This window comes from Carcharodon carcharias, chromosome 10, assembly GCF_017639515.1.
Source record: "Carcharodon carcharias isolate sCarCar2 chromosome 10, sCarCar2.pri, whole genome shotgun sequence".
Lineage (NCBI taxonomy): Eukaryota > Metazoa > Chordata > Chondrichthyes > Lamniformes > Lamnidae > Carcharodon > Carcharodon carcharias.
The window spans coordinates 15,176,633-15,189,809 of record NC_054476.1 but is presented as its reverse complement, the minus strand read 5'-3'; the positions used below and the strand labels follow the sequence as shown (position 1 = coordinate 15,189,809).

The 13,177-nt window shown below is 43.8% G+C and overlaps 1 protein-coding gene across 1 annotated transcript in view; it reads left to right on the top strand.

Annotated features, from left to right (window-relative positions):
• ano3 (anoctamin 3) overlaps positions 1 to 13,177 on the top strand; it is a 599,584-nt gene that overhangs the window by 409,009 nt on the left and 177,398 nt on the right. The window contains exons 13-14 of the mRNA XM_041198368.1: positions 1,133 to 1,267; positions 11,098 to 11,194. Coding sequence (XP_041054302.1) covers positions 1,133 to 1,267; positions 11,098 to 11,194 — 232 coding nt within the window. The remainder of the gene's footprint in view (positions 1 to 1,132; positions 1,268 to 11,097; positions 11,195 to 13,177) is intronic.

Here is a 13,177-nt window from a genome sequence, read left to right as displayed (position 1 = left end):
GGAGTGAATCAAAGTGGCTGAAGACTGGCATCTGTGATGCTAGGAACCTCAGGGGAAGACCGAGATGAATCATCCACTCGGCACTTCTGGCTGAAGAAGGTTGCAAATGCTTCAGCCTTGTCTTTTGGACTGATGTGCTGGCCTCCCGCATCACATTACCTCCCCCTCCAGTTAGTTGATTAATTGCCCATCATTATTCATGACTGGATGTGGCAGGACTGCAAAGCTTTGATCTGATCCATTGGTTGTGGGATCACTTAGCACCATCCATCGCTTGCTGCGTCTGCTGTCTGGCGTGCATGCAGTCCTGTGTTGTACATTCACCAGGTTGACATCTCATTTTTAAGTGTGTTTGGCGCTGCTTCTGGCATGCCCTCCTGCACTCTTCATTGAACCAGCAACGATCCCCCTGCTTGATGGTAATGGTAAAGTGAGCCATGAGTTTACAGATTGTGGTTGAGTACAGTTCTGCTGCTGCTGATGGCCCACAGTGCCTCATGGGTGTCCAGTTTTGAGCTGCTAGATTGGCTCTGAATCTATCCCATTTAGCATGGTGGTAGTGCTACACCACAATGAACAGTGTGAAGATAGGAACTTAGCTTCCACAATGGACTGTCTCCACAGTGACTCCCCTATACTGAGCATTCAGTAACTCCCCACACCGAGCACAAAGATGCTGTTTGAGCGAAGCAAATTACAGACATAGGTAAATTGATCGTCAAATCCCTGATTTTTTTTGTTGATGTACTCATCAATAGTGGCTTGCATTGTTACCGCACCATTATTTTTTCAGCAAGTTCTGTTCCAGTGTATATTGTAGCACATTAACTGCTCAAATACAATAGGGAAAAAGAAACAGGTAACATAAATTAAGCAGACAGGAGATAGGAGTAGTTTAGATTGCAAGAACAATTTGTGAAATTTATACATGTATAAAATGTGTGAAATAAAACTTCCTGAGTGGATTTTTGACCCTTCTCTTCAGGTGTATAATCCTTCCCACTCTGTTACATATTTATGCATGCTCAACTACATCACTTAACAATATTTTTCATTCCACCAATTTTTTTACAGAAGGTAGTGACCTGTGCAGTGTTAAGCAATACTAATAATTTTGTGTCATTCATTACAGGCGATATTTTGGCGAAAAGATTGGGCTATATTTTGCATGGCTGGGATGGTACACTGGGATGCTTATTCCTGCTGCCCTGGTCGGATTGTTTGTATTTCTTTATGGATTATTTACAACTGAGTCCAGCCAAGTCAGGTAGGAAAACATTGCAACTCTTGCGTAGACAATGGAACAATTCGGACCGTTTATAATTCTATAATTGCTTTAATAACGATTGAACTCTGAACCATCATCAATTTTTTAAGCATAATGTTGGGAAACTAGACTTAATATGAAAAAAAAATATTTTGAATTTACTGGCCTGATACCCCTAACTGATTTTTTAAAAAATAGACAAAAACCACGTTCCAGTGACTTGAGATCACAGGCAAAGATAGCTGTACATTTCCATCATGGTTCCTTTTGCATTCCAAAACTATTGAAATGGAAACAACCAAAGCCACAACAGGAGCAATTCCCTTAAGAAAGAAGAATAGGGGCCATTCATATCCTATTCACAAAGTGACCAATCACCTGGATACTCAACTGGGTGGAGGCATAATCACTTGGACACTAGGAGCCTAGCTGAGTGAGGAATTCAAAGCCATGACCTAATCAAGTTACAATTGGAATACACTAACCATGACCTTATTTGAATCACTGGGCAGTTGAGCAAAAATCTCATGACAAGCGAATCTTTTGTGTGTTTGGAGCACCAGTTTACTCTGCAGAAGTAAAGAAGCAGCTGAGATTGTGAACGAACAAGACCCTGAGTGGGTTCCTTTTCTCTCTGCTTCCATCCAATTTGCAAGCTTTTTGAAGCCTGTCTGCTGATTTTGACAACCCACGTGTTGCAGACGGAGATTTTTAAAAGAATTCAACCCAGCGCTGCTGCCTCCAAAAGAACAGATAAACCATCCATCTACAACATTAAACCCCCTCGATGCAGAAAGCAGCAGGATCACTGGGTGAAAGCAGCAGGACTGTTGATTTCAGCCTGAAGCCAACCAAGTCACCAACTTTCAAGAGTCATATAACCCTTTAATTACTTAATCCATCCTCCCACTCTGTATTTCATTTGTGTGTATGTGTGTGTGTGTCCTTTTTTAAGAATTATTTTTCTTAGACCGGGTTACAAAAAAAAGTGAAGTATAATAAAATAAAGCACAATAAAAACTATCTTCTTTTTCTAAAAAAAAATCTGAAGTAAACCTCCTGCTCTTGTCTTTTATGGTCACAGCACATAGACAGTTAAACACTCACTGAATTGGCATGTATATCCTTTCTAAACAAAAACCTAAACAAGGAGAGGTTAATGAGGGGAGAATTCAACCCCTCCTCACCTGATCATAATAATAGCATTTAAGGAGCATTGTCTTCCATACATCCATCCCTTTATCAGAAGTTAGCCTTTGCTACCATTTATTTCACCATCTTTCTCAGACCTCTTTATTCCCAGAAGCACGTTTCTAACCTATTTAATCCATGTACGCTATCTGCTTCAATAGCCTTCCCTGCTGGCTTATTCCATGAATTTATTACCCTTTTGTAAAAAATCTCCCAATGTCCCTCCTACTCTTAACCTATACCCACTTTAACTTGCATTCCTTGTACAATCCCCACCACTTTAAAACCCTTATATTTAAAATAGGCAGTCACTTACATGGGCCAAGAGATAGAAACCATTAATCATTTGCATTAATATCGCTTTCAAAGTGGCCGGTTGTAGCATCTTTCACACTCCATTCATTTTGAGCAGAAACAGTTTGAGGTCAGTGCCTTATTGACTGGCCAGCCAAAAATTGATGTCAATACTGCAGATCATAGATACTCAAAATCTTCTGTGATAATTTTTTTTTACTTGTTCTGCTGACATTGTCGGACTGGTGAACTCTCTCAGTGGGAACTGGGGCCTGGTCTACTGCCAACTGGGAGTGGGAACTCTCAGCTTGCTGCCTATGTTGGGATACCCTGCTCATGAATTGCATTGCATGGAAATGCACAGAAAGTGACCAACAATCCCAAATGTTTTATGCCTCCTCCCACCCTGCTTCATCCAACCTTATCATTCTAATCCTTTCTCTTTCATGTCCTCCCTCCTATGTGTGTCTGTTATTTGCCCCAACTATTCCTTGTGGTAGTGAAATGCATATTCTGACCACTCTTGGGGTAAAGAGATTAGGACTGACATAATCTCTGGATGAGTGCAACTGACACTTTTCCAGCACAGGAATTACACCAATTTAGGATAAGTTTTTTAAGGAGAATAATGACAATACGTGATTGCATACACTACCGAGAAATTAAAGTCCTACCACATACTTTCAAGCCACGGGAGAGAGCCATGGGCCACAGATAGAGAAAAATATTGGAAATCCATGAAGGTCAATTCAGTAGGGTTGCCAACTGCGATTAAATGTATAACTGGGGTTTCATCCCATGACTTGCCCCCGAGCTCCAGCCATTCATCGCCAACACGTCCACCCTTGTGACACCCTGCCTTCCTTCACCAACTCAAATGCAAAAGGCCTCATTACCCAAATGGATGATGCTTGACTGTCAGCCAAACAGCCTTTCTCTCCCATTTTCAATATTTTTATATCTGGTAAAGAGAAACGTCCGAAGAAAATGAAAAAAAATCTTTTTTAATGTCCGGATGATGTTTCTCCAGCATTGCACAGTACAGTATCCTAGGGTAACTCCCCCATCGGGGCGAGTTGTGTGGGAGCAGGAGCAGGAGCAGGCACGAGCAGGCAGGTTCCCAATCGGCGCCCCTGATTGGGGGGGGGGGGGCCGCCATTTTACATGTGCCACTGTCACATGAGCTGGGACATGTCCATTACTTTTATTTTAAAATTTTCCGAACATTTTAAATCCCTCATGAAACCTCATCCCGCCCATGGATGAGATTTCATACTTTTTCGGAAGGCTGCCCGAGCTCTTCACCTGCCCGCCAACCTGACATCCCCCCGTGTCATTTTACCCATCAGCCCCCGTTCGCCAACCGGAAAATGCTGCCCCTAGAGATTGATCTCCAATTCCTGAAAACTCCAGGCAAATCCTAGATTTATGATCGGAAGAAGCACCACCGATGCTGTTTTTTTCAGATAACTTATCGAGAAATATCGGGAAAACAAATGCAACATGAAGATTGTATTCGTTGATCTGGAGAAGGCGTCTGACTGAGTGCCTCGGGAAGGATGTCTGGAAAGGTGCTAGAATTTAGTGGAGTCACTGAGAAGTACTTACAACTATTAGAGAATATGGACAAGGGGTGCCAGATAAAAGTAAGAAGAGACGTGGGGGATAATGAGAGCTTTGATGCCAAAGTTGAATTACACCAAGGACCAGCATGGAGCCCCTTCCTCTCCCTGATTGTCATGGATGTTCTAACTGAGCAAGTGAGATGGAAAGTGACATGGTCAATGATGCTTGCAGATGACATTGCACTATGTGGTGGGGGTGATAGAGAACATGACGGAGGATCTGAAGAACTGCAGAAAAGCACTGGAAGACAAGGTTATGAAGATCTGTAGACCAAAGACCCAAAAAATGGACTATCAATTTGAGCCTAGGGAAGAGTATCAGAGTGAAGGTGTAAAGATTATGGGTGAAGACTTGGGGAAGAAATTTCCTCCCCCATTGCAGGGGAAGTGCAGGAGTGGGCATGGGTAGGTGCGCCTCCGTTCGGTGCCGTTTTACGTGGGCAGGCCAGTTAAGGCCCTCCCAGCATGATGTCCACCAGGAAGTGCTATGTGCTTCCTGTGTGGGTGGGGCGGGGGAGTGGGATTCCCTCAGCCGAGCGTGCGCTCTTTCACGCATGAGGCTAAGTGCTGCCTCAGGGAGATCGGTGCCAAATTTTAAAATGGTAAAAGTACACAAACAAAATTTACCTGACATGTCCCCTCATGTGGCACTGTCACATGAGTTAGGACATGTCCATCACTTTAAATCAAACATTTATTAAATTTTTAAAACCCTCATGAAACCTCATCCCTCCTGTGGACGAGCTTTCATGCTTTTTCTGAAGCCCGCCAGGGCTCCCAGCCTGCCCGTCCACCTTAGGGATGGACGGGCACGTCCAATAATTATGTTAATTACTTTTTAAATGGCCTCAATTGGCCGTTGACAGGTCAGCGGGTGCACAGCTGATTCGGCTGCACCCCCGCCTACCTGAAAATGGAAATGGCACGGGGTGACGGAGGGAGTTCCGCCCCATGCCATCCCGCATCATTTTACGGGTCGGCAAGCGAGCCCTGCCCCCAGCTCACCAACCTAAAAATCCTGGCCCTGGAGAAAGTGATTAGTTTCAAATACCTGGGGTCAGAGATGGCAGAAGATGCACTGTACCTTTCCTCAAGGGAAGTAGTATCCTCCTGATGATTCGATGGCCAGAACTGGACTCAGTACTCCAGGTGATACCTTAACACTGCCTTATATATCAACAACTTCTTTTTATTTGCCCTTTGGCAATTCTAAACTCGTGCCTGAATTTCCTTTTTATAAACTTTTAACAAGTCCACTGCTGATAAATGAATAGAAGCAGTCAATGCACATGCCTGAAATCTCTTTAGAAATTATTTTCCACAGAACACAAACTCTGTTACAATTTATTACTGTCATATTCATTATTTTCTAATTACTGAATTGCATCTACCATCTTTTGTTCCAGTACACTTAAGGTCCATGACCTTCTGATGGTTAGTTGTATTGTACCTCACTTTGCTCTTTCCCTCTTTCATCAATGCCAATGACTTAATTTATAGGCAATTCATAAGGAACTGCAAAGCTATCGTATTGTAAATTGTTACAGCAGCTGCGCCCGTCTTGCATTCCATGTGTAATGACGATTGATGACTGCTGGTCAGGTTTCATGGGAATGATCTCAAAATCCTAACTCAGCTTTCTCAAGGTGATGAAAATGTAATGTTTTCTTCAGCATTATTATGCACAATAGGATTGAATTTCTGTTGGGATAACCAGCCATCCAGAGGCCCATTTCCCATTGCTGGCACAGGAAACAGACTTCTTAGGTTTTCCAAGGCTCTCTTGCCTACATACAGCTGGTGGGCCCCCATAATTGATTAGGCCATGTGCTGGCAACATGTAGGCTAGGGACTGAGCTGGATAGTGTAGGGGCAAAGTTTAAAGGTGCAGCTCCTTAAAAGTTCAAGAAAAGGGTGACTTACACCATCATATTTAGTCATCCCAATCATAGGGGGAGATTTGGAATCCGACATGAAGGTGACGGCAAAGTCCCATGAATGCCGCTCCATCATTAATAGTGAAAAGCCCTCAGCTCCTCTGATATGTCCAAGCAATGGGGAAGCAGCCAATAAACACAGCTCCTCAGCTAGACCAAATATCCACTTTGATTGGGTCAGCTGCACATCACGGTATAAGTCCGCACTTCCCTTTCTGGCTCATATGTTAGCTGATATTGTAAACGGTCCTCTCTCCTGTGGAACTGTCGCCCCCTACCCCCTCCTTCAAATTTGTTGCCATCAACCATCTCCTCGAAAAATCCCTTGAGCCTTCCATTCTTGTAAGCTGTCGCCATCTTTCCAATGTAGCTTTCCTCTCCTAAGTCCTTGACAATGCTGATGCCTCCAAGATCAGTGCCCATCTTTCCCAGAAATCAATGCTTGAATCCTGCCAATCGGGTTGCCACCTCAGCCATAGAAGGGAAACAGCTTTTATCAAAGTCATAAATGACAGTTACAATGGTAAACAACCCCTCTTCATTCTTCTCAACTTGTCTGCAGCCTTTGACACAGTTGACCACATCATCCTTCTTCGCTGTCTCCCAGTTGGGTAGGAATGCATTCACCTGGTTCCACTCTTACCTATCCAGTCTGGGGTGACAATCAGCTGCAATGGCTTCTCTTTCCACTGCCACACCACTCTGCTATCTCCCAAGGGTCTATCCTTGGCCTCCTCCTATTTGTAAACTACACGTCCATGGCGTCATCATCAGCAAACATAGGCCTGAATTTTTGCGAAGCCGGAAGGGCTATGCACCTTAGCCAAAATGGCTAAAGGGTTCTGATTCCAGAAGTCCTGTCCCCACACCGGAGCACCCACCATTTTTACGGGGTTTGGGGAGGGGGGAGTGGTGCGGATGGAAACAGGGGTGCGTTATAGTTTGCACATCCATGGTTCTTAGAACAGATGCAATTTCCATTAGTGTAAAAAATGACTTGTGGGCTTTAGACATTTGAGGAAAAGGTCTAAAGCTGCAGAAGTTATGAAGAGAGGTAGAGTACATTTTTGGAGAGGTCCAGGTACCCCTTTGGTAGAGGCAACATGCCCTTTGGGAGAGGTCAGGTGCCCTTTGGGATCATTAAGAGTAGACATAAATGTGTGTAAAAAGTGGATAAGCTCAGTGGAGCTGTTAAGCTATCAAATTATTTAAATCCCCATGCTCTTTAAAGTTTCGGGGGGAAAGACAGCCTGCAGCAGCTGCTTACAATTTCACGAGCTGTCTATTGACATAAACCTGAGGGTTATCCTGTAGGATTGGTGCTGCATGACTGATTCCACAACCTGTCATCACCACATTTGGGGCCCACAAGTTCCCAGTTTGACTGACAGCTCCAAGTGATCATAAAATCTTTGATGTGGTGCTATGAATACAAATGTTTGTTTTCATAAGGGATTAAGTTCTTTGAATGAATTTAAATGTATCGAATGGGTTTTTATGAGTAAATGTTTCTGGTAAGACCTGTTAGAGATTCTTAGAACTTCATTTTATTTCATCTCCTGAGAGCTGCCTGTGGTGGATACTGAGTGAGTTGGCATGGAGAATGTAAGAAAAAAAGGAGGTGGTTGGGGGTGTCATTAGCATGAATTAGCACTAAGATGGCAAAGGGGTGATAAAGGGCTGTGGGGGTCATAGATTAGTGCTAAGTTGGCATAGGGGCTACAAAGGTCAATTGAGATGGGTAGCGGGGCATGAGGTGCATGCGTTAGTATAGATGGAGCATGGGGACTGTGTGAGGTGTGAGGGGTGAGGCCTAGAGGGATGTTTTTTTTTCTTGTTTTTATTGTAACCAGCCCCCCCTCAGCACCCACCAGTCCCTGGGGCTGCCTCTGCACTGTTTTGAAGAGCAGCAGGTCCAACTACAGTTAGCACCCTTCCCCCCAGACCGGAAATCCTGAATCCAGAGTGGAAATTGGTCCCTTAATGTCAGTTTCCACATATACTTTGACAGCACTCAGCTCTAACTCGCTATCACCTTTCTCGACACACCCCACCCCTAACCCTATTGTCTCTAAATGGTCAGATTGCTCGTCCAAAACCCTGCACTGGATAAGCAGAAGTTTCCACCAACTAAATATTTAGAAGACCACAGCAAGTGTCTTTGAACCCAACCAAATTCCATTTGCTAGCCACCCACCCCATTCCTCGCCCCACAACTGTTTGAGGTTGAACCAGGCTGCTCACAGCCTTCGTGTCACACTTGACCCCGAAATGAGTTTCCAACTACTTATCAGCGCCATCACTAAGACCTTCCCCTTCCTGATGCTGAAGGTTCTGTACTCAGAAAAGGACTCAGTTTTATTCCTTTACACCCTCACCTTAATGACACGACACGATGCTGAACTGTTCTTCTGTCACCTTCGTCCCCGTGCTCACTTCATTGGGCAGGAGTCCTTCCCTCATTCAACGATCCTTTCATCCAAATTCAGTGTTCTCCCTCTACTTGGACCCCTCCCTCTGGCTTCTTACCTGCTCTTGATCTTTTTATTGAGAACTATCGGCATGACGTCGGCCATCTTAATTTTTCTGCTACTCTCACCCACTCCAACCTGTCTCCTTCTGAACTCACTGTACTCCATTCCCTGACTTTGTTATCAAACCGGACAAAAAAGAAAATAAAAAACCTACTTCTCTTCAATTCTGAATAAGAGTCATGCGGACTTGAAACATTAACTCTGTTTCTCTCTCCACACATGCTGCCAGACCTGCTGAGTTTCCCCTACGTTTTCTGTTTTTATTCCATCACTAAGACCATCTGTTTCTACCTTGCTAACATCGTCAGCTCTGCCCTGCCACAGCCCATTTGCTGCCAAGATCCTCATCCATGCCATCGTTATCTCTAGACTTCATTATTCAAATGCACTCCTCGCCAGCCTCCCAATTTCTACCCTTTGCAAACTTGGGGTCATCTAACATTCTGCTGTCTGTGTCCAAACTCACGTCAAGTCCTGTTTATCCTTCACTCCCTCTCTTCTCATTGATCTGCATTTCCCGTTATAAGCAACACTTTGATTTTAAAATTCCCACCCGTGCTTTCAAATCCCTCCATGACCACACCCTTCCCTTTCTTTGCAATCTCCTCCAGCCCTGCAATGTTCCAAGATATCTTCACTCCTCTAGTTCTGGTCTCACGAGCATTCCCAATTTTAATCACTCCACCATTGGTGCCTGTGCCTCCAGCTCTGGAATGCTGTCCCTACACCTCTCTGCCTCCCTACCTCTCTTGCCTCGTTTAAAGCCGTCCTGAGAACCTATCTCTTTGCCCAAGCTTTTGGCCATCTACTTATTTGGCTTGGTGTCAAATTTTGTTTCACTGCACTGCCGTGAAATGCCATATGAGATTTTGTTACTTTAACAGCACGAAATAAGCGCACGTTGGTGCAGGTGTGAGTACATTCAAATATCTTCTGGTGCAGGGACATCTCCCGCTCCTCAATTTCCTCTCCCAAGAGAAATTTCCACTGGGATGCCCAGCCGGTGGAGAGGGCAGCTGTTACCGATCAGAGGAAAGATTTATCGAATGCTACATGAGGAAAAATCAATATTAAAGGTTGAATTAAACTGCAACATAACCATGAAAGTACTAGCAAATGTAATTAATCCAACGATAGCAAGGAAACAAGATCTGAAAACGTAGATGCTGATAAATCATTCAGCACAGTTCCGCGAAGCCTGAAAAAGGCCTCCTCCTCACTGTATGCCTTCTGTATTTTGAAGGCGCTGACCAATGACCTCACCTTATAGGTGTGTATTCAAGCAAAATGCAGGGCTGGGCAGCTTTGCCTCTGAGATGTTGAATGTCAACATATAATGAGGCTCACACCCGGGAGTAATGGCAGCATTCTGCTTCACAGACTGGTCATTCACAGCATACATCATGACCTCTGCTCCTGCATTCTGTTTGACAAATACCTGTGCTGCTGACCCACAGCAGTGGACCTCTCATCCTTATATAAGCTTATACATTTAACAGAACACAAACGGTTTTGACAAAATCATTTTCTATTCCATTCAGTGACATGGCCACGGTCACTCTCCTTTGAATGCTGCTCTCACATTCCTTTCAGTTTCAAATATGCCACCCTGACTTATTTCAAAATTCCCACTTTGTTGAAATCAAGACTCGCATTCTTACACACCGTGTTTTGGAATTTCGAGGAATTTCTGATCTGTTTCAGCTTTCCCTTGCTCCTTGATCCCTCAAACATCTTAAATTCAGACTTGCTCTCAAATAATGTCAATTCCTGGATTTACTTCATTTTGTGTAATCTTTGCAACCTTGGTAAGTGACTTTTGGCATGATGGACTCTAGACACTTACCCTTTTGGCTAAGTAAGCCCTTGTCCAAATCTTTGGTGTTCGATGCTGGCCCCTGAGGTACCCTCCTCACACCCTCCTGGAGGTTTAAGCACCCATTGTTTCCTGTTGCTAAGTTGACTTTTTCATACATACTGTCATGCAGATGTTGCATTGGAATCTGATATTCATTACGCTAGTTCTTCTATGTTGATATTCATCTAAAGTTCCCTCACTAACACAAACGTTATACCTTTCTCCTCTTTACTATTGCAAAATGGGAAATCTCTTGTGAGGTGCATGACGGGAATAGTGCAGATGTAAAGCAAGTATGGAATTATAGGGGCTTGAGGACGTCTTTGTGATTCAAATGACTTTATGTGTATTGAAGTGATACCTGATGATTTCTTTTAATTTAATTTTCCAGCCGGGAGATATGTGAAGCCAATGACACCATCATGTGTCCAATGTGTGAGCGCAACTGTCCTTACTGGATGTTGAGTGAAAGCTGTGTCTATGCCAAGGTAACTTAATTTCTGCTGCACAACATAATTTCAGTGTGTGCTTAACACTTAAAATTGAATTGAAAATTTGCACTTGCACATCAAAACAATAAGAATGTTTCTCTGAGATCGAAATAAAAAGGAGCTTCCTTCATGTAGCATTGAGTTATTTCCAACAGCATTTATTTCCAAAAGCATGGCTTTTGTTAGATGGACGTTAAGGGCGAAGGAGCCAAGTTGGGTAGATAGGGATTAAGATCCAGATTAGCTGCTATCAGATTGAAGGGCGGAATATACTTCAGGGCTTGTAAGACCTACTCCCACTTCTATGTTCTGTTGTAATCTGCATGATGTTTGGTTTTATCTTCAATTGTTAATGTGTTTCTTTCTCTCTGCACCATCCACGCCATGCTGTTGGGAGAGTATTCCATCACATTTATAGTACAGATTCAGAAACTGCCTGGATTACTAGATCCTATAATAACAGTTTGGGCAGGACTTTTGTGACGTCGGGCGGGCACTGTAGGTGGGCCCCGGAAACAGTCTGGCGCCCGCAATTGGCCCCCGACCGTGATTTCACGCTGCCTGGCCAATTAACAGCCAGCTAGCGTGAAAAGCGCACTGAGAAGCTCAGCGCTGCCACAGTGGGGGGTGGGAGGAGTGCGAATGCAAAAGTCTGTGCATGCGCTGGGGAGCACGCACTGAAAATTCCCTGAAGGCAGGGAACTGCCTCGGTGGGGGGGTACTGAAGAATTGTAAAATCAGGAATAAAGATTTCGAAAATGTGAAAAACATGTGGCGACATCGGACTCACTCATGTGAACATAGCAAAAATGCTGTCAAAACATTTTTTTAAAATTAGTGTTAAAAACCGCATCCCGTCCCTGGATGAGGTTTCCTAAAAAATCCAAAGGCTGCCTGGCCGACTCACCCACCCGCCAACCGTAAGGTTGGACGGGCTGTGAAAAATAGCTTTTAATTAATTGATTATTGGCCTTAATAGCTAAAAACAAAAAACTGCGGATGCTGGAAATCCAAAACAAAAACAGAATTACCTGGAAAAACTCAGCAGGTCTGGCAGCATCGGCGGAGAAGAAAAGAGTTGACGTTTCAAGTCCTCATGACCCTTCAACAGAACCGGTTCTGTTGTCCAGTTCTGCTGAAGGGTCATGAGGACTCGAAACGTCAACTCTTTTCTTCTCTGCCGATGCTGCCAGACCTGCTAAGTTTTTCCAGGTAATTCTGTTTTTGTATTGGCCTTAATAGGCCTCTTAATTATCAGCGGGTGCGCTGCTGACTCTCGTGTGCCCCCGCTGACTGAATTATTGCACAAGTGCGTGATATTGTCGGGCACGCGCACACCTGGGGGACGTGAAGTATGTCTGATGTACGATGGGTCAAATGGCCTCCTTCTACACTGTAACAATTCTCTAACTCCATAAAACCTTTTATCTTATCAGTTGTATGGCAGCCATTTTCCTATAATAGTGCAAGTATGTTAAGGACTGATGCTCTCCAATTGTGTGGTAATGAGAACAGAGCCCAAATGCCCTGGATTAGTTAATGTTCACCTCTATTCAAAGATCCAGGTGCAGACTTCTTCATAGAATTATGTAGAGCCCAAAGCACAAAAACAGGATCTTCGGTCCAACTGATCTTGCTACTGTCTTCTCTGTGTCCACCCAATCAAAATCCTTCATAATTCTTAAGACCCCTATTAGGTCAACCCTCAGCCATCCCTTTTCTAGAGAAAAGGGATGCATCCTGTTCAGCCTTCCTGAACAGTTATTGCCTCTCAGTGCATGGTGCCAGCCTTAAAAAGGCTAAGCTCGTTTAGGTAAATAGAATCAAAAGTATGGTGATAAATAAACATGGGGAAACATTTAAGGAAACAATTCAAAATGATCAAAACAATACACTCCCTTAAAAAAACAAAAGCTCAGCCAGAAACATCCATCTGTAGCTTACTAGGCAAGTTAAGGGCAATATTAGATGAAAAGAAAA